The sequence below is a fragment of the Ailuropoda melanoleuca genome, chromosome X (genome assembly GCF_002007445.2).
Source record: "Ailuropoda melanoleuca isolate Jingjing chromosome X, ASM200744v2, whole genome shotgun sequence".
Lineage (NCBI taxonomy): Eukaryota > Metazoa > Chordata > Mammalia > Carnivora > Ursidae > Ailuropoda > Ailuropoda melanoleuca.
Window position 1 is genome coordinate 11,776,844 of NC_048238.1, and position 21,335 is coordinate 11,798,178.

Genomic DNA, 21,335 nt, shown 5'->3' on the forward strand with positions numbered 1-21,335 from the left:
GGTTGAGTAGCTAATCAGCTCAATCCAATCAGAAATTGAGCTTGATCAGGGGACCTGCTGCAAGGTTAGTAAGACTCAATCTACTTCTGGTCTGTTCCTGTTCCTAGATTCTGGAAGTACAGATCTTAGCCCTAGAAGCTAACGGAGAGATGGTTCTGAACTTCAGAAGTTTATAGCTTAGCCCTTTAAACCTTTTACTTCATTCAGCTTCAAAACTTGGCTAATGTCCAGAAGGGGAAACCAGCCATGTGTTTGGAGCAAAGCTCCTCCCTGGCAGGACTGCACAATTGAAAGAGACTTCAGTCTTCCTTTTAGAAGTTTTCGTGCTAGCTGCCCCATTTCTGGTGCAGCCGCAGAACTATGAAAATATCACAATCAAAATTATGTGTATTTAAGCCTCCTTAATGTTTCAATTCATCACGACAGCACTATGCAACTCCTAACAGACTGCTGACTTCTCTGTCCCCAAGCAGAAGCCCTTTGCCTGGACCAAGCCTGATCAACAGGCTTCCCTCAGATAAACAAAAGGCTGGAATTATCAATTCGCTTTGGAACAATTTTCCTTTTTCTGTATCCAGAGCTATCTGAAACCTTTAAAATGTGATCTTTGTAATGTATCCAGTTTCACCTAATAGGAGAGTGGGTCTGTGGCAATCTATTTCATTTCACTGTTACATGAAAGTCCAGTTTTTTCAATGCAGTTTTACTTTGTGTTTTGCTGATTGTGTGAAGCTGCACGCGTTGTTAAATGTTTATTTGTATTTCCTTTTCCATTAACTTTATTTTAAAGTTTCTTTGCCCCCTTTTCTATTGATTTCTTTCATCATTTTCAAGACATTTTCTCTGTATTATGGATATTCATCTTTATTTTGACAAATGTCACAAACAATGTTTTTCCAGTGTTGTCTTCTTTTTTTAAAAAATAAAGATGTTTTGACTTTCTTTTAATGTGAAGAAATTTTACAGCTTCTAGATTTTGTGAAATAGATTGATAAGTCTTCCCCACTCCAAGTTAACCTGGAAGGCATCCCTTGTTTTCATCTAAGCTGCTTTTGCTTTCTTTTTTTATGCCTGAAACTTTTATCTATATCAAATTAATCCTGGTAATAGGCACATTCTTCCCTTTCTCCCCCAGGTGGCTAGTTTGATTTTCTAAGACCATATTTTCCTCACTGAAGTGGAATGTCATCATTACATCCTTACCCGGCAAAACAAAAATTGTCACATCTATGTTGGTCACTGCAATTTCTAAAGTTACACCTGCTTATGTGATCAAAGTCTAAAAACTACTGATTGAAAAATTAAGTAGAAGCCTCTCAATGTGACATGGGAACATGGAAACCTTCCTCTCTACCACATGCACACAAACACACCAAGGTTGGCTCTTTACTTGAATTTCTTACAAGTATATTTCATTCATTAATGTTTTCTTTTTTAAAAAAATTACACTAATATTAGTTACATACCAATATGTGCAAAGTACTATGCTAGACAGGATATAAAGTTGATCGATACAGAAAATGGACTTCGCCCATAAGAAGTTAAGAGTATGAGGTTTTATATTTTGGAGTTAACAGCCCTGATTTCAAATTGGAGTTAACCATAGTACCTGCTTATAATTACTTATTAATTAAATTATAATTATAGTTGCTGGAAAGAAGTACCGTGTACTACAAAAGTGTATACAGGGGGACTTGACCTGGTCTTGAAGAGTCAGAGGTTTCCATGAAGAAGTAAATTAAGAGCTGAGATTTGAAGGGTGACTGAGCAAGAAATGGGGTGAAGGAGAGTAGGATTGGAGAGAAAGCAGCATAGGTAATAGGAACAGCATGTGCACAGTTTGAGGTAGAAAGCAAGATGCTGTGCTTGAAGAAATGATGGGGTATCAATGACTAGTGTCCACAAGGACAGAAGTGGAATCCTAGCTAAGTGCATGAGGTAGGCTAGATGACACCATATAACTAACATGCCACATAGAGATTCTGATTTTATTCTAAAAGTAATATGGGAAACTACTGAATGAACACTGAAAGAATGGAAAAATGATAAGTGGCTTTTCTGATCAGATTTGTGCTTTGACAATTGTTTGCTGTTTGGAGAACAGGACTGGAAGGAAGCAAGAGTAAAACCCTGGAGACAAGTTGGAAAGCTGCTGAAATAATCCAGGTGAGAAATAATGGTAGCATGGAAGAGAGAGATAGCAATGAAAATGGGGAAAAAACGATGAAATTAAAAGATTTAGGAGGACGGATTGACCGAATCCTTAACACTAACAACCATCTGCCTTTAGTCCTACGCAAACATCTTGCTATTTTTTCATGGCCTTCACAATGACCTACCCTCCTTCCTCCAAAATACCCTTTTTTTTTTTTTAAAAAAAAACTAACGTAATGGATAATAAGTCCTGTATTATTTTCCCAGGGCTGCTAAAACAAGATGCCACAAACTGAGTGGCTTAGAACAACAGAATGTATTGTTTCACAGTTCTGGAAGTTAGAAGTCTGAAATCAAGAAGTAGGCAGGGTCATGCTCCCTCTGAAATCTGTAAAAGAATCCTTCCTAGCTTCTGGTGTTTCCCTGGCAATCTTTGGAATTCCCTGGCTTGCAGTTACATAACTTCAATCTCTGCCTACATTGTCACAGATGTCACACTGCATTCTTCCTGTGTCTCCACATCTTACAAGTTATGGATGCCAGTCATATTGGATTAGGGACCCACTCTACACTAGTATGATCTCATCTCAACTTAACTAATCACATCTGCAATGACTCTATTTCCAAACAAAGTCACATTCTATGGTACTGGGGCAAAGGGGTGGAGTATAAGGATGTCAATATATCTTTTTGGGAGAACACAATTCAACCTGTAACAAATGCTTATACAAAAACATTTAGGCAGTAGTAAACAGTGAAAAGTCTCCCTCTCATAACCCAGGCCTAAGCCAATCCATACAGGGTTATCAAATGGCCATAGACCACTTCAGGACTGAATTTGTGACTAAATGTGGGCAGTAAGACATGAGGCAAGATTTTCCTTTGGAAAAGAAGGTTCCTCGCTCTTCTGTAAGCTCTTTTCTGGATGCAGTGATGTGCAGATGTATACGCTGGAAGTGTTGCAGCCTTTCTGTACTGTGTGGGAAACCAACCTTAGAATGAAGATGAGAATGTCCTTGATATCCTGCTGAGCTGCTAAATCAAACTGACTCAAGCCTGTATACAACCCACCAGTTATAATAACCAGGACATCTCTTTCACTGATAAATTTGTTTTGAGTTGGGTATTCTTTCACTGTAAGTCCTAATGGATAAAGGGTGTCATTAGGCATTGCAAAATCATCATCTTTCCATTGTTTCAGTGTTCAGAGTAATTTTTCACTGTTAGGAATTAAAGAAAAGATATCCTTTCACAATGATTATGGACATCAGGCATGGAAGATAACCTAAACTGAAAAATGTCACACAAGAAAGTAAGAGTCTTATGTATCCTTTGGTTTTCCTTTCATCACCAAAGATTCTGGAACACAGATAATACAAGCAATACTTCTGTGCAGAATTTATATCAATGGAAGCACAATCCCAGCAGAGATGGATTGCTTTGTATTTATCCATTCAAAAAAACACATGAGACTGTGAGAATACATGGAATGACAACAAAACTATATTTGAAAACTTGAATTTTCCCCAACATTCAAGCCTTGACTTTGACAATACCATAGAGTGGCTTATCACCCTTGACTATGAGTGTAGTCCATAAATCAGTGGCATCAACATCATCTGTGAGCTTGTTAGACCTGCAGTCTCAGGCCCCACCCTAGACCTGCTGAATCAGAAATGCAGAGTTGAACAAGATTTCCAGGTGATTTATATGTATATGAAAGCTTGAGAAACAATGGGATGTTACACTGTTAAGAGAAAGATGCACTGACAAAGAAAAATCTGTGAAGATGTGCCCCCTGAAATGGTGAAGTTAATTTGCTGCTTCTAGTAAAGTGGTAGCTCTCAACCCTGGATATACATCAGAATCACCTGGAGCTTTTAAACCTTTGCCAAGGCCCACGGCAGAACCTAGAACAACAGGATCAGAATCTTTGGGGTGGGGTGTAGGATCAGCAAATTGCTCTATGAAGTCCTCAGGTGATTCCTATGTATAATCACTGCTGAGAATTATTAGTGTAGAGCAAGGGCAGGGGAGAGGAGGAGGGAGAATTAATGTTTAATGGGTACAGAGTTTCAATTTTGCAATATCAAAAAGTTCTAGAGATCTGTTGCACAATAATGTGCATATACTTAACACTACTGAACTGTACAATTAAAAATGATTAAGATGGTAAATTTAATGTTATTGTTTACTGCAATAAAATAGGCAAAATCACTCATAATCAATTTAAGGAAATTATTTGCTTTAGCATTCATGGATATGTTATTTTAATTTTCAGAACAAATTTGTTTTGTTCCTTTTGTTTCTAAAAGGGTTTTGGAGGGGTGCCTGGGTGGCTCAGTCAGTTAAGTGTCCAACTCTTGATTTCAGTTCTGATCTCAGGGTTGTGAGATCAAGTCCTGCATCGGGCTCTGCACTGAGGGGGAGTCTGCTTGAGATTCTCTCTCCTCCTCCCTCTCCCTCTGCCCCATCTTCCCCCAACCTCACTAGCACTCGCTCTCTCGCTCTCTCTCATTCAAATAAATAAATAAATAAATCTATCTTTAAAAAAATAAAAGGGTCGTGGATATAATTATTTTATGGATTCACCAATATAATAAAGTCAATTTTTCAATCAATAAGTATTTCAAAACTGCATGATTTAAGTATTTTAGACTAACCCTTTTTACCGAACCAAGTGCTCTGGTTTGAACTTCTTTGTGTATACACTTCTCTCTGTACCTTTCTTTATGGGGCATGAACAGGTCTGGCAGATGATCCCTGATTCAGGCAAAGTTCTGTTATAACATCACTTTAATCCACAGCTACCCACAACATGAATACCCTTAGCTTTTATCAGATTCCAAAAAAGTCCTGTTCTCCCAAATTAAGAACTCTTGCTCTCCAATGGTGCCCCTAATGGGCACAGTGCCCTATTAGGGTATTTCCACAGAACCCCAGGTATACTTTTATGAATTATCTCAGTGTACATGCAACTCGGTGTCACTGTCTCTCCAATTAGGACTGCAAGCTCTTTAAAACCTATGAAATTTTCGTATTCATCTTTATATTCCCAGCACCTGCTTATACACATGGGTATGACAATGTGTTCAATGAAATGTCAATAAAGACATGACTGAATGAAAATCTCCATATCCCCTTCTACTTCATACACCACTGATATTTTGAAAGAGGTTAAATGTTTTCTAATTGGCACATCATTTGGAAAGATTAGAGCATGGCAACAGTTAAAAAAAATAGAATTCCACTCCTTTTCTTCTCAAGTGATACAGTACTTAATATGGATTAAAGATCTAAGTTTTCTAGGCTAGACAGCTTACAATTTTTCCTGGAATTCCACTCTCCACCTCAGTGATTCCCTGACAACAACAAACATTTCAGAGAATTTTAAGACCTCCTAGAGATGTCTCAAAGAGAAGTTACTTAAGGGTTAAAGAACTGACACTTTCATTTAAGAAACCCCTAAATATGACTGAGCAATGGTAAACTGCAATATTTCTACAGAGAGGTGGTTTTAACAAAGACAACTGAAAGGAAATAGGGAAGAGAGGCTCAGGTATTAGATATAGCTGGAGGGCAGCAATCAAAAGATAAAACTCAGCAGGGGCCATCAATTAACTCTAAGAACTTGTCCATCACAGGACTGAAGATAACATGAACCATGTTTTCCCTGATATTTCAATTATATGAACAAATTTATATTTTTGTTGAATTGTACATTTCTTGTAATCTTTTTTTCCTCAGAGATAATTTCAATGTGATCTTCTAATCTTTTTTTTTAACAATAGGTGCGTTTTGTTAATATAAAACTGTCAGAGGACATTGCACTGTTTTATTACAAACTGACTTTATAAGTTAAACAACTTATAATTATTTTTCCTACTATTTATAATTCTGATCTAATTCCTTCCCCTTCCAGGTGGCGCCAGCTACAGGAAACACCAGACCGTCTGCACACCAAACCCCATCACCCCTTCTTTGGCCCAACACATGCACTACATGTTCACTTTCTCTGATGACTTTGCAGACTATCAAGAATACATTTGGTCCTGGCTCCCTTCAGATACTACTGCCTGCCCCCACTCCCAATGTTTTTACTACATTTACTGGAATCTTTCGAGTGTAAGAGCATATTTGTTTCCTGGTTGGGTAACTTATAAGAGGATTTTATTATTGCACTCGACATAATCAAATTACTTAGTAATTCTAAACCTTAAAACATCTCATCAGGCTTACAAAAACTACACTAAAAATTCCCATCATATTGTTTTTGTTTTTAATGAGGTTAGAATGAATGAAGTTAGAAAGGGTTATCTTTGTTCTTTAGTATATATTAAAAGGCAACCATTCATGTTCTAGTACATTTATTTGTTACCTTTGAAAAAGCTACAAGCTCTAAATTAATAACACTGTGGATCTCTTTTGATATAGCAGTACTACTGTATTTCAAAACAGTCCCATAATACCGAATCTGTTTTTCCTAGCACAAAGACTCTTAGAAAGCCAAAATTGATAAAGACTTCTTTCTTTTCCTACTGGAGAGGATACAGCTAGGGTTATAAACACAATAGATATGGTCCTTACATGTATAATCTTACCTTTGTGTCAACTATATTTCAAAGTTTTTTTTACAAATTAAAGATAAAAAGCAAAATTTGATTAAAAAATAGAACAGGAAACATGGAGAAAGGTTAAATAATCTGACACAAATCTCTAACCCACTGAGGAAGGCATCACTGACCAAGTGGCCTGGTGTAATACCAGAGGGAAGCTAAGCTAAGGAAAAGAGAAAAGATAAAGAATTTTTTAAAAAATTAAAGCTTATCTCAGATATAAACTACTATCAGGTACAAACTAAATTGAGTTTAAACTAAAAAAAAAAAATCAAAAACAAAAATCAGGAAAGCCAGGGAGCCGCTGCCCAGAAAGGAAAGGTGTGTGTGGAGCAAGGAGTAGGTAGCTCTTTCCCACTCTTCTTTCAGCAAGCACAAGCATCCTGCTTCTGCAGTAAACTGTTCCTGTCCTGGGAGTCCACAGGACCAACACTCAGTTCTGTTCTCTGGGATTCTTTTTCCCATGTCTAGCAGTGAGAAATGTTTTCGGGCACAATTAACCAAAACCTTGATTTCTGTTAGAAGGAATTTTTTTTCTTTCTGAAGTAATAAGTAGTCCCAGGAAAGGGTGGGATTTAGGTTTGATTTAGTGGCACAATAAAACAATTTTGCAGGCTGTAATGTCACATTCTTTCTAATGCCTAATTTTCTGTGATTTTTAAATTAGGGCCACCCATTTCCAGCAGGACAGAAGAGCCTCTTCCTCACCAAAAACCCAACTTGTTTTAGGCCCTCAGTCCAACTGGGCCCAATTTAGGTCTTGTGCTCACCCTAGACCAGTAACAGCTGCCAGGCAAATGTCTTACATTAACTGGCTTATACTATTCAGGACGAACCTTTGGAACTGGGGATAGGGTCTACTTCCCCAATCACATGAGCTGTAGAAAGAAGTTTCCTGACCAAAATGAGAGTTCTGGTACAAGAAAAGGAAGAAATCAATGTGGAAAAGGCAGTCAACAGAGTGCATCACACTTCCTTCCCACTCCTGACTGACTGGATGGATATCTAGTGCTAAATGTTTTAGCTGATCACTAACGGCATGCTTTACTGGCCCATAACACTGCTTGTACTTTTGGGGTAAGTGACTGCGGCTGTGAGGACATGGATAATTAAAGATAAAGTTTAAGATGCTAAATAATTTTCCTAGCTGAACTCAGGACCACTACATTGGTCTCAGTTATGCACAGAAAAAATGGGAACAATGAGGGCAGAGTAGGTTTCTGACTTTCTGCCCTTATGACCGCTATCTGATAGTGCCTGCTACCCTACTGAATAAAAAGGCAAGACAGGATTATTGAAACACGATCCCAGAAAGGGGCCAGACCAATGGCACAGTGAAGATACTCAACACGGTAGGATTTTTTTTTTTTTTATAGGAGAGGGCTATTTTGCTGAGGCAGAAAGCAATTCAAGTAACAGATCCAGGCAATTCGAAAAGGGAAAACAGAATGAACCAAAGGATTCAATTAAGTACACAGTTTATGGATCAGCATTCTTTCCATTACACCATACTGGCTTTGGCAGTAGAAGCCCAACTTTCTCCAGATGGGGTTTCCTAAGAAATAGTTTCCACTCTCAAATTCTTAGAATGGAAAATAATGTTTCCACAAGTTTGAATATAAGGAAGAGAAAGGGTACCTCTCAGTATCTGGTACTGTCCAAGTTTTATGAAAGAGAGAGAGAGAGAGAGAGGAAATGTTACATAGGTTTCTAGCCTGGACAGTTGACTTTTTTGCCTTTATTGGGAACAGTAGGCAGAGAAGTTAATTAGATCATCTTTTCTAAGTCTGGGGAAAAAAACTGAGTATTCATTTTTATATGGTATTAAGAGATGAATACTTTTTGGTTGCTTTTATAGATAAAAAATAAGCAACATGATTTTTGTATTATCCTAATTTTCCTACAGATAAGCTACTACAATTAAATTCTGTTTACTTTTTGACAGACTCCATTTATCAATTTAGTTCCTATATTTTATACATGATTGTTGTTTCAGAACATGTCACAGGCAGTTTCAATGTACCTACTGACACATACTGCTTCCAGATCTCCATAATTAATCCTGAAATTATACCATTTCCATTTCCAGAAAGTCTGATATCCTTTCTATTGACATTTCAAAGAAATAGAGCTGTACAGTTCTATCTCCATTTGTAATGGATTACTAAAACAAGTAGCATATTATATGGACAATCACAAAAAGCAAGACAAAAGAATAATAACCTGTATTTTCCAAAGCCCACCTGCAACACCAGATCATTAGGTACGAGCATTAGCACTTCAGAGCTGTGAGTATGAAATGCCACTTGCTATAATCATCTGTTTCTTTCAACTCAGATCAAAACTTCCATCTCACTTAAGGATTTTAGAGCAAAAAGAATCAGAAACATTCCTTCTGGCCCATATCCTTTTGTGTCTTCCCCTCTCCTGACATTCTCTTATTACTCCAGCATTCTTATTTTCCAAAAAAAAAAAAAAAAAGAATAGGTCAAATTTTTACCCTTTTGAAATGTCTCACTGGACCCCTTAAAAATCACTTTTTAACTGTTAAGTGAATTTCCACTTATTTTTAAATTTCTCTGTCTCTAAGGAGCATCATATTCTTTAAGTTACTTTAGTTAGAATTCTATATTTTAGCTTTGCCCAGAGTTGGAATTACAAATGGCTTAAAGGCATTTTCAATTTTTTTCAAATAGTGGCCTATGCAGTATGCTCAGCTTTTTGAAAGAAACAGGCTTTTCAGAGAAATGCCCTAAAATTTTCATATTCCTATAGACGTACACAATTTCAGAGCAGCTCTCTAATAAAATTTAAATTAACAAGGGGTTCAAAGACTTTCATTTTAATGGTCTCACCCACTCTGTGATTTCAATTTCCACAGGCACTTGATGTACACAGAAACTTGTGAATCCTAATAACCTTGTTTATCTGTTTGAAGCTAATTTTTATATGCTAGGTTTTACTAAACAGGATACAATAAAAGGACTATTTAAGTTTTTTGAAGATTTAGACCAAAATACTGTTAGCTCACTTCTGCCTTCATTTAAGTGGTAACTCTAAGGCAGGATTTCTCAACCTTGGCTTACTGACATTTTGGGCGGGATCGTTCTTTGCTGCGGGAGCTGTCATGTGCACAGCAGAATGCTTAGCAGCATCCCTGGGCTCCACCCACTAGATGCCAATAGCACCCTGACCTCACCCTCCCCACCCCCAATTACTTCTCACAACCAAAAAAAAAAAAAGTCTCCAGACACGGCCAAATGCCCCTGGGTGGGGGGTGGGGATAGAAAGAAGCAAAATGGCCCCGGTTGAGAACTGCTGCGCTAAGACATGCTATTTCGTGCATCCATACCCTCAATTCTATAAGCCTCAATCTTTATTTTTGCAAAGGAGGCATATTATGTAAAATGAAAATGAATCTGGAACCAAAATGTCCTGGTAGAGAAAACATTTTAAAACATAATCAAATTAAGATTATAATTCTAAACCAGCTAGTTTCTGTGCAGCAAGGTCTGATCTCAGCTGAACCTCAGCTAATTTCAAAGTTATTTCTCTATAAAGGGCACCACTCACTTTTAGGTCCGTCCCCAACGTTTGCTTCTTTTCTCTCTGAAGTTCTTTTCTGTAGGGATGGATGTTTTCCTCTCTGTCTGATAAAGCTGCCACACCACTACTCTTTTCTTTGCTTGCTTCACAACTTTGCACCAAGTTGTTTTCAACCTTAACTAAGGCAGAAGAAAGAGAACCAAGGGTAACCAATTCCTTCTCCAAAGTTAATGCCAAATGATCAATGAGGAAATCGACACTTCCGAATTTTAGGTTTTTGAAGAAACAGTTTATAGGGAGAGCTCTGATGAGATTATGAAGACACTGGAACAAAACTGTTTGATTTCTGGAAAAAAAAACCAAATACAATATTATAAAAATTGGGACAGCACAAAGCAGTTGTATACAACTTACTGTAGTAATTAATACTCATTTATAAATCCTCTCATGATGAATAAAATAATGCATGTATGTGATCTTTGCTATAATTCAGACCACAGCAATCAAATATACATATCCTATACCAAGTCAGTTAATGTTCTTCACTTGTTTCCTGATTAATTTTTTTCTCTGAGTAATAAGATTAATGTTTTTTAAAATGTCATTGTAGGGGAAAGGTAAGTGGAAATCTTAAATAAATCAACCAAAAAAAAAAAAAAGCCAAAAACAAAATATCAAGTTAAGACAGCTCTAGTTTCCACTGAGGTTATACAAGGCAATGACCCAGACATGTCCCACAATGCCACAGATCTCTACTGTGGATATGGGTCTTGGACCACACACATAAGCACTAACTTCTCTGGACATATTCCAATTCTATATGCATTACCTAGAATAGACTATTAAAATCCCTTCAAATGGTGTTTTTTGTTTCCACTTGAAGAGTGTCCCATAGAAACTTCCTGGCATTTTGCAAAAGCAAATTTCTGGAAATTCTTTGATTTCTTCACATTTCATGTGTTTTAGGAGCCATGTCTTCATTGAAGTCAGAGAATAGCTGGGTGACGTGATTTGAAAACAAGTTTTGTTAAACGCTGTGAGAAGTGCAAACAGATCTTCCATGTGTTCTACAAGAAAAACATGCCACAAGCTCCGTCACCCACTAGCAAATAAAAAGAGTTCTTAAAATTTTCAAATTCAATTAGGTAAATGATTAAAAAGTACCAACAAAAATTACCTATAGGTTTCTTCTTTGGAAATATCAGCAGGTATTGCCTACTTGAAAGGTCTTCTAGACTTAAAAAAAGTCTGCCACACTGAATATAATGATCCTCAGAAGAGTCACCATTTTTCCTCTCTCTAATTTGTAGCAGCACAGTGCAACAAAAATTACTGAACGCTAAAAGTGGTGAAAGAGATGTTACAGCAGTAATGACCTGTACACACTCTTTCTCAGATGACTGTTCACAAACAAAGCTTTCTTCTTCCTTCTCCTCTTCCTCTCCCTCTTCCTCACTATCAACAGTCAACTTGATCCTTTTTGCCTCTGATCCTATTCCACATGGCACTGAGCATGGTGCTGGGAAAAAATCCCTACTCAACTTGATCACCCTATTCTGACACTTAATAAGCCGACAGCTGGAGTTATGAGCTTGATCCATTAACAGTGATAAAGTCACATGATTCAGGGACCTGTAAAAAATCCAGAGTTGAGTCTAAAAGCTCATTCTTTAAAATCAAAGAGATGATTAAATGCTACACAAACAATAATAAAATTTCTCTTTTCCTAGGAAACATTTCAAATGTAAAGTATATCAGAAAATCAAGTATATAAACCAAACACATTTTTAAAGATCCTGTAATAGCACTTTTCTTGAAATAGGAAAGCAAAAACATTGCAAATATGTTGAACTGTAGGAAAATAATTTTCTTAAACAGAACAGAATGGTAAAATAATGCTGGATTTTACTTTTGAGGTAGGTTCCCCCCTTCCTTTTAAATAAGAAAAAAATATTCATTTTTAAAAGAGTTTATTTTGATAATAGTTTAGAATACAAATAACTCTAAAGGAAAAACTGCATTTTATACTCCCCTAAATAACTTGAATAAAATATGCTTTTTAATATAGAACATTGTTTATCCCTCAGCAATGATACTGTTTGGGATACAATATTGTGAAAATTAATTTCACCTGTTTCTATTTACATATTTTAATATGGCTAATTAGAACATTTAAAATTACTTATGTGGCTTACATTATATTTCTGTTGGACAGTGCTGTTCCAGACCATCAAGATAATGTTATCATGATACTTACAGCTTCAAAGAAGGTGTGGTTTTCACTCCAACAACCAAGCTGTCATCTATTACATGATACCATATCTTCTCTACTAGCTGTTCTGAATCTTGAAAATTGTCTGGTATCTTTTCATCAAAGGTACAGACAGGATTTTCTTCTTTACCACAAAGAGTAACAAGATGTGCCTTATAGAAAAACATGTTAAATAACTGATTACCAAAAAAACTACCCAATGTGGCAAAACTACAAAAATAATGTAAGTCAGCTTTTAGTCAGGCCTTATAGCTTACATATCTTAAAATAAATTGTCATCTATAATATTTTACTTTGCAGATTATATATAAATCACTAAAACAAAATTTATAGAACTTATATGTAATTAACTATCTACTGAGATCAAGAAGCATGGCCTGATTGGAAACAAGATGAGGTATCCAACACAGAGTCAGCAAAGACATAAACTTGGGATCCATTTTGAAAAAAATCTGGCAGTATGTATCCCAGGCATGCTGAAAACAACCCAATCATTATTAGAGTGGCTTGTACGAAACCTATAACTGTAAAATTTTGTACAAATAAAACTAATTATCTTTGGACTGCTGATCAATTATGGCTAAAATTGTATTCTTAAACTCCAGGCCATATTCATTCATTTCCATGCACATATGGATTTATAATAACAATAGAAATGGTGGGAGGAGGAGTAATAAACATAATAATTCACACCACTTACTGAATGCTTATTACATGTCAGGCACTGTTCTCAATGTCGCTCGTGATTCAATTTGCTTAACCTTCACACACACACACAAAAAAAAACCCTAGTACCCTAGGTCGATAGTATTATCTACGCTTTCCAGATAAGGAAAACAAGACACAAGGAAGCTAAGTACCTTGCCCAAAGTCACATAGCTAGCAAGTGGCAGAGCTGGGATCTGAACCAAAGCAAACTGGTTCCAGAGCCCATGCTCTATCTTAACCACTACTCTATAATGCCCCTCTATGTGGGCAGTAATTACCGAAAAAAGATATGGGCACTTACATTCTAGTGGACTCAACAGCTTCCTAGGAATCTGATGCTTCTGCCAGTAGCTGTGAGCTTTGAGATAGGCCATTCATCTGAAACCTGGGGTAATTTTTGCTACCTGTCAGAATTGTTTTTAAAATTAATCATGTAAAAAGCCCCAAATGGTGCCTTGCACACAGCAGTTTCAGTGCAGTAGCTTCTAAACATCTCTTCCCCATTCCAAATATTGGCAAAATGAGAGTGTCTGGGTGGCTTAGTCAGTTAAGTGTCTCATGATTTTGTCTCAGGTCATGATCTCAGGGCTGTGAGATCAAGCCCTGCGTTGGGCTCTGCGCTAGGCATGGAGCCTGCTTAAGATTCTCTCTCTCCCACTCCCTCTGCCCTTCTGCTCTCTTGCTCTAAAATAGTAGTAGTAGTAGTAGTAGTAGTAGTAATAATAATAATAATAATAATAATAATACTGGCAAAATAGTTGGGGTGAGAAAAGGAAACGGGGAGACTTTTAAAAATGACTTTCATGAGCTTTCCTAAGAGAATGGAACTGTAATACATAAATGCAACATGATGAGCTTTTGTTATGATTCTTACATTACCGGAATTATATTTTGGACCCAAGTCCTCACATTGCTAAGACTGAAATACAGACACAAGGCGTAGACTGCTATAAGAATGGTCAATCTAGAAGGAAATCAGAGCTAGGCATAAGGTGACTTGAAGGAAAAAAACTTACCTAAGTTTCTCTATGCTAGCTTTTCTTGATTTATTTGTAACTTTGCTACGCTATTTTTCTCTGTATGGAATTAATGTGCATAAATACTTTTTTTTTATGAAGTCAAGGGAGCTTTTGCTAACTTTCTACATTACTGTACTGACATAAGCAACTACAAGGTACCTAAAGAGGTTCTTACGCTGGTCAACCACAAGGAAAATGAGAGTAAAATCATAAAAGGCAGATATAAACACTAAAAAAACATAGCAATTTAGCAGCATTAACCAGAGGAATAAATACCCTTAGAAATGAACATTGCAACAAAAAGAACAATTATAATACTGATGAAATTATGTATTCATTAATGAAAGGTTGAATAATACTCTGCATATTCTGTTTAAGGAGTCAGAAAATACATAATTCACAGAAAATACATAATTTCTATGCAAATCATATAAATTAAAAAGTTTAATAGTTAAATCTTTTGAACAAGAGGACTTGTTCCCCAAGGTTCCTGATAACTGAGATTTTAATATCCTACAGAATAATTTGCAAATTGGTAAAATATTGGCTCCTTAATCAAATATTTTCAAATCACAAAAGTCCAGCACTATAATCCCTGCCACTTTGCTTCTTAGAGCCATTGAGTGGCATTTTCTAATATATCCAAATATTCCAATTTAAGTAACTCTTCAATAGGTTGTAGATTTTCAATTCATAAAATGATAAAATAGTCACATGATTAATTTTACCTTCTCTGCACTTGATGTACTATCATCTTTCCCCTGAACCAGGTTTATTAAAGTTTTATAAGATTTTGAAATAATTTTTTCCTTAAGCAAGAGATGCTGCTGCAATTCCTGAAGAGAAGCCAAACCAACCTGCAAAGTAGAAAGAAAAATCATTGCCAGAGACATTTCAAATGAAACCTGACGATACCGTTAATTCGGAAAGTACTTTCTCCAAATTTGCTTATCAATTCATTTTTCTGTAGAAAAGCAGAGAATACTTCTCAGAGCAAAACTATTTTCTTTTTAAGTTTTAAGTAATTATAAAGGAAAGGAACACAGCAAGTAACTGCGAGAGCTTAGGTACCCAACTCTGAGAATGCCAATGTATTAGCATGCATTTCCCCATTAAGTAATCAATCAATATGAATATGGATGTCTAATCAATATGAATAAAAATCAAGGGCTACCAACACTCCTACCCCCACAGGTAAACTACTTTTCTTGTTGTTGAAATAATTTCTCCTTCGAAAAGCAAAGATATCATTATGAGTAGAAATGGTCACTTCTAATTTGATACTATTTGAAATCCTGTTCATGTAACATCTAGGGCAAATTTTAAGATAACACATGGCCCCCAAACTGCCACAAGTTTATTTTTGTCCTAATAAACTCAGTTCTTGGATGGACTCTTAACTACAGGAAACAAAATTTGGCTCTGAACTGGGTAGAGAGCAACCCATTCCTTTTATTACACCAGATAAACAGATTTCACTATCAAGGATGAAACATTCATGAAATGTATTTTGCTACTGAAACTATAAAGCAATGTCACTGAACTGATAGAAGTGGTTTCATTTCAGATGGATATCTGAGACTGTTTATTAATTCAGCTTTTAATCTAACATGTTTTTCTAGATTGAAAACAAAAAACGCACCTGCTTTTTAATCCCTTTCTTTCAAATTATGGTTTAAGTCAGGTAAATTCCATTACTTTTTATTGGTGAACAGAAGGTAGAAAGTGAAGACTGTATTATATCTTACCTCATTGCACAAAATACGTAAAGTGTCTAGCTAATATTTTAAAACTTCATCTGTTGACCTATTTCTGTGGGCTCCACGTTATTCACACTCATTCAATGGGTAATTTGTGACTTAGGGAAAGGGAGCTGTACACTTCAGAGGGGGAGAGCCAAATCGGAGAATGCTGGGGAGGTAGGGAGGAGAAGAGAGGAATATGTGGGCAGGCTGACAATGAAGGCACCCTCAAAAATCATCTGTGTTCTCTCTTCCCTATTCTCCTCAAAACATCCCCCAGCACCCTTGAAGACTAAATGGCGAATCACTAGACTACTTAAATATTCTATGTTGTGAAGTTTTGTTATAAAACTATAATAATAACCATATGATAAAACATTTAAACAGCATAAAAATACTTCTCAACTTCTCTTTTTAGACCCTCAATTCCATTTGCATAGCTAACAGATTGTTTACCTTTCCAGAACTTTTCTATGTGTATGTTAAGGAATGCTTTCTTTCTCCTCACTACAAACAAGCAAATAAAACCTATCCCAAACCAAATACAAGAGCATACAGCACCACAGGATATCAAACCTTGCTTTTTGGTCTTTTTACTGTGATCTCTCTCATATACGCAGAAAAGGGCATAATACAAAAAACAGTTTACAAACTATTAATGAAGTCAACACCCAAGTAACCATATGCAGTCAGCTACCCATGGGCACTGCCCAGTCACGAACTTCTCTTTTTCCGATGGAGGTAACAGTACCCTGGCCTTTCAAGGTAACTTCCTTGTTTGTCTTCATAATTTTACCATCACTGTATCTCCTAAAGAACATTTTTAGTTTTTTTGTTTTCCTTTTGAACCTTCTATGAATGGAGTCATTCTGTATGTGCTAGGTTTTAGAGTCATCCCATTTGTCGCTAGTAGCTGTAGTCTGTGATTCTTGCTGCTCTGTAGTATTCTAACATATGACCATACCAGCTCCCTTCTCCATTCTCCGGCTGATGGACATCTGGGTTACATCCAGGCATGCATGGACTATTACAAACAGTGCTGCTGTGAACATTCCTGTACATGTGCACAAGTTTCTCCAAAGTCTTGGTCTCCCCGTTTCCCCTCCAACTGGTTCCTTTCCAACCCAATGGAAAACAAATTCCACAGGGGAAAGAACACTGAAGCAGACACTGGTTCTAGCTCTGCCTGTCACTTAACCTTTCTGGCTATTTGTTTCCTCATATGTAAAATGGGGGAGGAGGGGTAGATTTATTAATCTCTAAAAGACCTTTCAGGGGCACCTGGGTGACTCAGTCGGTTAAGTGTCTGCCTTCGGCTCAGGCCATGATCCTAGGGTCCTGGGATTGAGCAGCACGTTGGGCTCCTTGCTCAGCGGGGAGTCTGCTTCTCCCTCTCCCTCTCCACCCCCACCCTGCTCATACTCCCTCTCTCTTTCTCTCAAATAAATAAATAAAATCTTAAAAACTAAAACAAAAATAAAATAAAAGGCCTTCCAATGCTTGGAAATATTTTTATCCAAACTGGGAGCTAGTGATAACACATGGATACTTGAAACAAAATGAACACGCAACCCTTATTCACCACTTCCATATGCTCCTGTGTTCTGTTTCTTTATTTTCCTTCTATGAGTCTATGCTACCTTCTAATTTTTTTTAGGATTTTATCTTTATTTTTTTTATTATGTTCAGTTAACCACTGTATAGTTCATCAGTTTTTGATGTAGTGTTCAATGATTCATTAGTTGCATATAACACCCAGTGCTCATCACAACATGTGCCCTTCTAGTAATTTTTGTAACACAGTTTGATTTGCTTCTTTGCTCTGCATCTCTGAGTCAAATCTTAAACTCAGCTGATGAGACTTTTGTTATTTCAATGTATTTTTCGTTTATAAATACGCTATTGGTTATTTCTTGTGAATAATTGCTCATGATGTCTTATTTCTTTATGTGCTTAGTTACTCTGTGAGTATTCATTTTCTTTGAAAAATTACTTGTGAGATTTATAAGGGGCCTAGGATAAAATGTGTATCTTGAGAGAGGATTATATGTTTGTTTCTGCCAGCTGCCTACAGTAGTACTGCTTTAGGTTAAACACAAATGCTCCCAGGGCAAAAGTAGCAACAGTGTTCTCTGGGTTTTCTCTGGGTTTCAGCCTTTACAGTTTGGCCTGATAATTTATTCTTGTATTTTCAGCATTTTGAAGCTTTTAGGGAGATTTTAAAAACATATTTCAACTATGATTTTAACTTGTTTTGATCAGAAGAGTTGGTCCAAATAAATTAGGTAACACATTAGTAGAGGTGAAATTTCTAAAAGTCATGCTTTCATAAATTATTTTGGCAACACCTCTAAATCAGTATAAAGATCTACCTTATTTTTGACAGCTGCATACTCTTCCATAGTTCAAGTATATTATAACTGATCTACCAAACTCCTAATGATGGATACTTAAAATGACTGAATTTTGTTGTCCTTAAATATTACATAAACATTCCTATAAAATCCTCTTTGTTTACTGTACTAGTATATCCTTAGAATAGATTTCCAGAAGTAAAACTGCGAGAATAAAAAGATATGTTTAATTCACATTTTATTAGCAATAACAAGTTTCCTTCTGAGGAGGTTCAGCCACTTTACATTCTCAAGAATACTGTTTCAGAATGCATATTCACATTAAGGAAATTCATCCTTTGTCACTTGTTACAATTTCTATTTACATAACTCGTCTTTCTATATATTTTACTTTGTTCAGAGAACGAAAGTTTTTAATGTAATTGATCTTTTCCTTTATGGTTCTATGCTCATTATGATATCTTATTATCTATTGCCCACATTCATATCTGTGTTCAATAAGTATTTAGTAAATTCACATTCATAATTAAAATAGTTGCAAAATTTTTTTTAAAGAACCTACAAAGTACAAATATTTACTATCTGGCCCTTTACAAAAAAAGTTTGCCAAGGATACAGGAAAAAGTTAAATCAAAACACAAGGAAACAGACAAATCCAAAAAGAGGGACAATTGGCCTGGCCTTCTCATTAGAATCATTGTAAGAAAGTGGGGACGGGCATTATTCTAGATAAAAAGACCAATAAGACATAAATAATCAAGTGCAAGTGTAAACTTTGAACAGATCATGAAAAAAATCTATAAAAAAATGTTTGTGGCAATTAAAGACATATGAATACGGAATGAATATTAAATAAGATTAAGAGATTATTATTAATTTTCTAACTGTAATAATGCTATGATATGTTTACATAGGAGAATATCCTTATTTTTTAGGCAATCCCTGCTAAAATACACAGGAGTGAAGTTATAATATTTGCAACTTTCAAATGGTTCTGCAAAAATGTACATACACACATGCATATGCACACAGAAGTACAGATAAGGAAGATAGAATTTTTTTTAAAAGTATAAATACTTGAATCCACGTGAGGACTAGAGATAACTATAGCGCTATTCTTTGAACTTTTCAGAATACTTCATTTCTACATAAATTTGCATGTATTTGTTTTAAAAAATCCACAAGAATATACACGCCAAAGTGTTAAAATGGGTTACATCTCAGTAGTGGACTCATAGGTAATTAGTTTCTTTTCAATATTTCTTTGTACAGTCTGAGTATTTCACAGGGAATATGCATTACCTTCATATACTTGGAAAAAACCAAAAACTCTTTTTCAGAGAGCTTTGTATGGAAAATTTGAGGGCAAACTGTTCATGTTTGGAACATGTTATGAGTCATCATATTTGATGCTCCTTTAAAAGAGATACTGTGATATAACTGATACTTAAGACTAGAAAAAATGTGTTTTCAAAATTGGGCTTCATATATTTTATCTTATGAGTCTCATTAAATTTATAGTCCTACTACAAAAAAGTATCATTTTTAGATAATACATTTATAAGTAATGTCATAGTAGTTTTTACAGAGGTATTAAAAAGGCAAAGATCCTTTGAAATACCATTTTTTCCCAATCACTGAGTTGTTTACACGTTAAGATCCTTTCTTTCAATGTTCTTTCCATCATTTAGAATAGCACTAACCCAAAAAAGCAAAAACAAAAAGCAAACATAGACACTAACTTTCAATCCTCTTTCCAGAGGAGGAACCATCAAATAACAATTCTTTTCTTTGTCTTCAAATAAGTCATCTTCACTGCAATCCAATGTTTCACTCTAAGAAATAAAAAAAAATACATTAAAACTGAAATTTTGAAATAAATTGAAAATTTATAAGATTAACAAAATACAATTAAAGTTTATCCAAAGGGCAGTTTTCCATGTTACACACTATTAGATAAGAAACAAAAACGATGTATTTTCCCCATCACTTCTTGTAACTAGAAAAAATTATTATCACCACCGACCTAACATTTATATACTGCTTCAAAAAGGATCAGCTCACTAGATTTTTATAAAATCCCACAACTAGGGAAAATAAGAATCATCTTCATTTTATTAAGGAAAAACACAGTCTCAGATATTTTATGCAGATCTTAAACTTCAGGGGTATTATTTCCCTTCTGCCCAAGATCTTAAGACATTATGAAGTGTTTTACTTCTTTTAATAAAGCAGGTTCACTTTATTTTACTCCTTAATTAATCCAATGTTATCATGTTTACTGGTATAAAATGTGTTTTCAGAAGCAACACTAAAGTTAATTTACAGTGTTACTATCACTATACTCCAAATTTATAACAAAAGCATAGTCAATTCAACATTTATTGAAAGGAGATTCAATGTATAATTTTAAAAATTCAATCTACATAGTTTTAATGTTCAAAACATTTACTGTAAGTGTGAAATTACAAATATTGAAACAGTGGGTCAAAAGCTATAAAGCTCTTCAACTTTCTAAAATGATTCTTAAAGTAATATATAAAAAGTATACGGAACTTACTGAATAGTTTATGTAGCCAAGATCTGTTACTGTAAATGAACTCAGACAATCTGAATTCAAGGACTCCTGAAAAAGCAGCAGTACTTGTTCACTTCCAGTTCCTATAAAGTCATCTATCAGTACTGAGCTAATTTTTTCCCACTTTGCCGCAACCTGAAAGAAAAAGAGTGCGAAAGAAAAAAAAAAAATCAGACGTGAAATAAACTAAATCCTTTTGTTGTGTGTAGATGTAATGTGTCCTCTTCAATTTTATAAACAAGTAATAAAAAATGGTAAACACTAAAAACTAAAGATCCTGGGGGATCAGAAAACATAAGGAGTTACAACAGTTTTACAAATAGGAAGATACTTAAATTTAATATTT

The 21,335-nt window shown here is 35.5% G+C and overlaps 1 protein-coding gene across 3 annotated transcripts in view; it reads right to left on the minus strand.

Moving 5' to 3' along the window:
• Positions 1 to 21,335, minus strand: part of FANCB (FA complementation group B) — a 71,234-nt gene that overhangs the window by 34,688 nt on the left and 15,211 nt on the right. For 2 of the 3 annotated variants that reach the window (XR_004622285.1, XM_034648834.1), the window contains exons 3-9: positions 20,972 to 21,124; positions 20,154 to 20,246; positions 15,044 to 15,172; positions 12,574 to 12,740; positions 11,494 to 11,948; positions 11,146 to 11,383; positions 10,344 to 10,662 (exon numbers count right to left, since the gene is read on the minus strand). Coding sequence is in view for 2 of the 3 variants with exons in the window: in XM_034648834.1 (XP_034504725.1) it covers positions 10,344 to 10,662; positions 11,146 to 11,383; positions 11,494 to 11,948; positions 12,574 to 12,740; positions 15,044 to 15,172; positions 20,154 to 20,246; positions 20,972 to 21,124 (1,554 nt within the window). In the remaining variant the exon portion in view is untranslated. Of the gene's footprint in view, positions 1 to 4,623; positions 10,663 to 11,145; positions 11,384 to 11,493; positions 11,949 to 12,573; positions 12,741 to 15,043; positions 15,173 to 20,153; positions 20,247 to 20,971; positions 21,125 to 21,335 lie in introns of those variants that run through there. The other variant, XM_002925348.4, reaches the window with a different exon arrangement.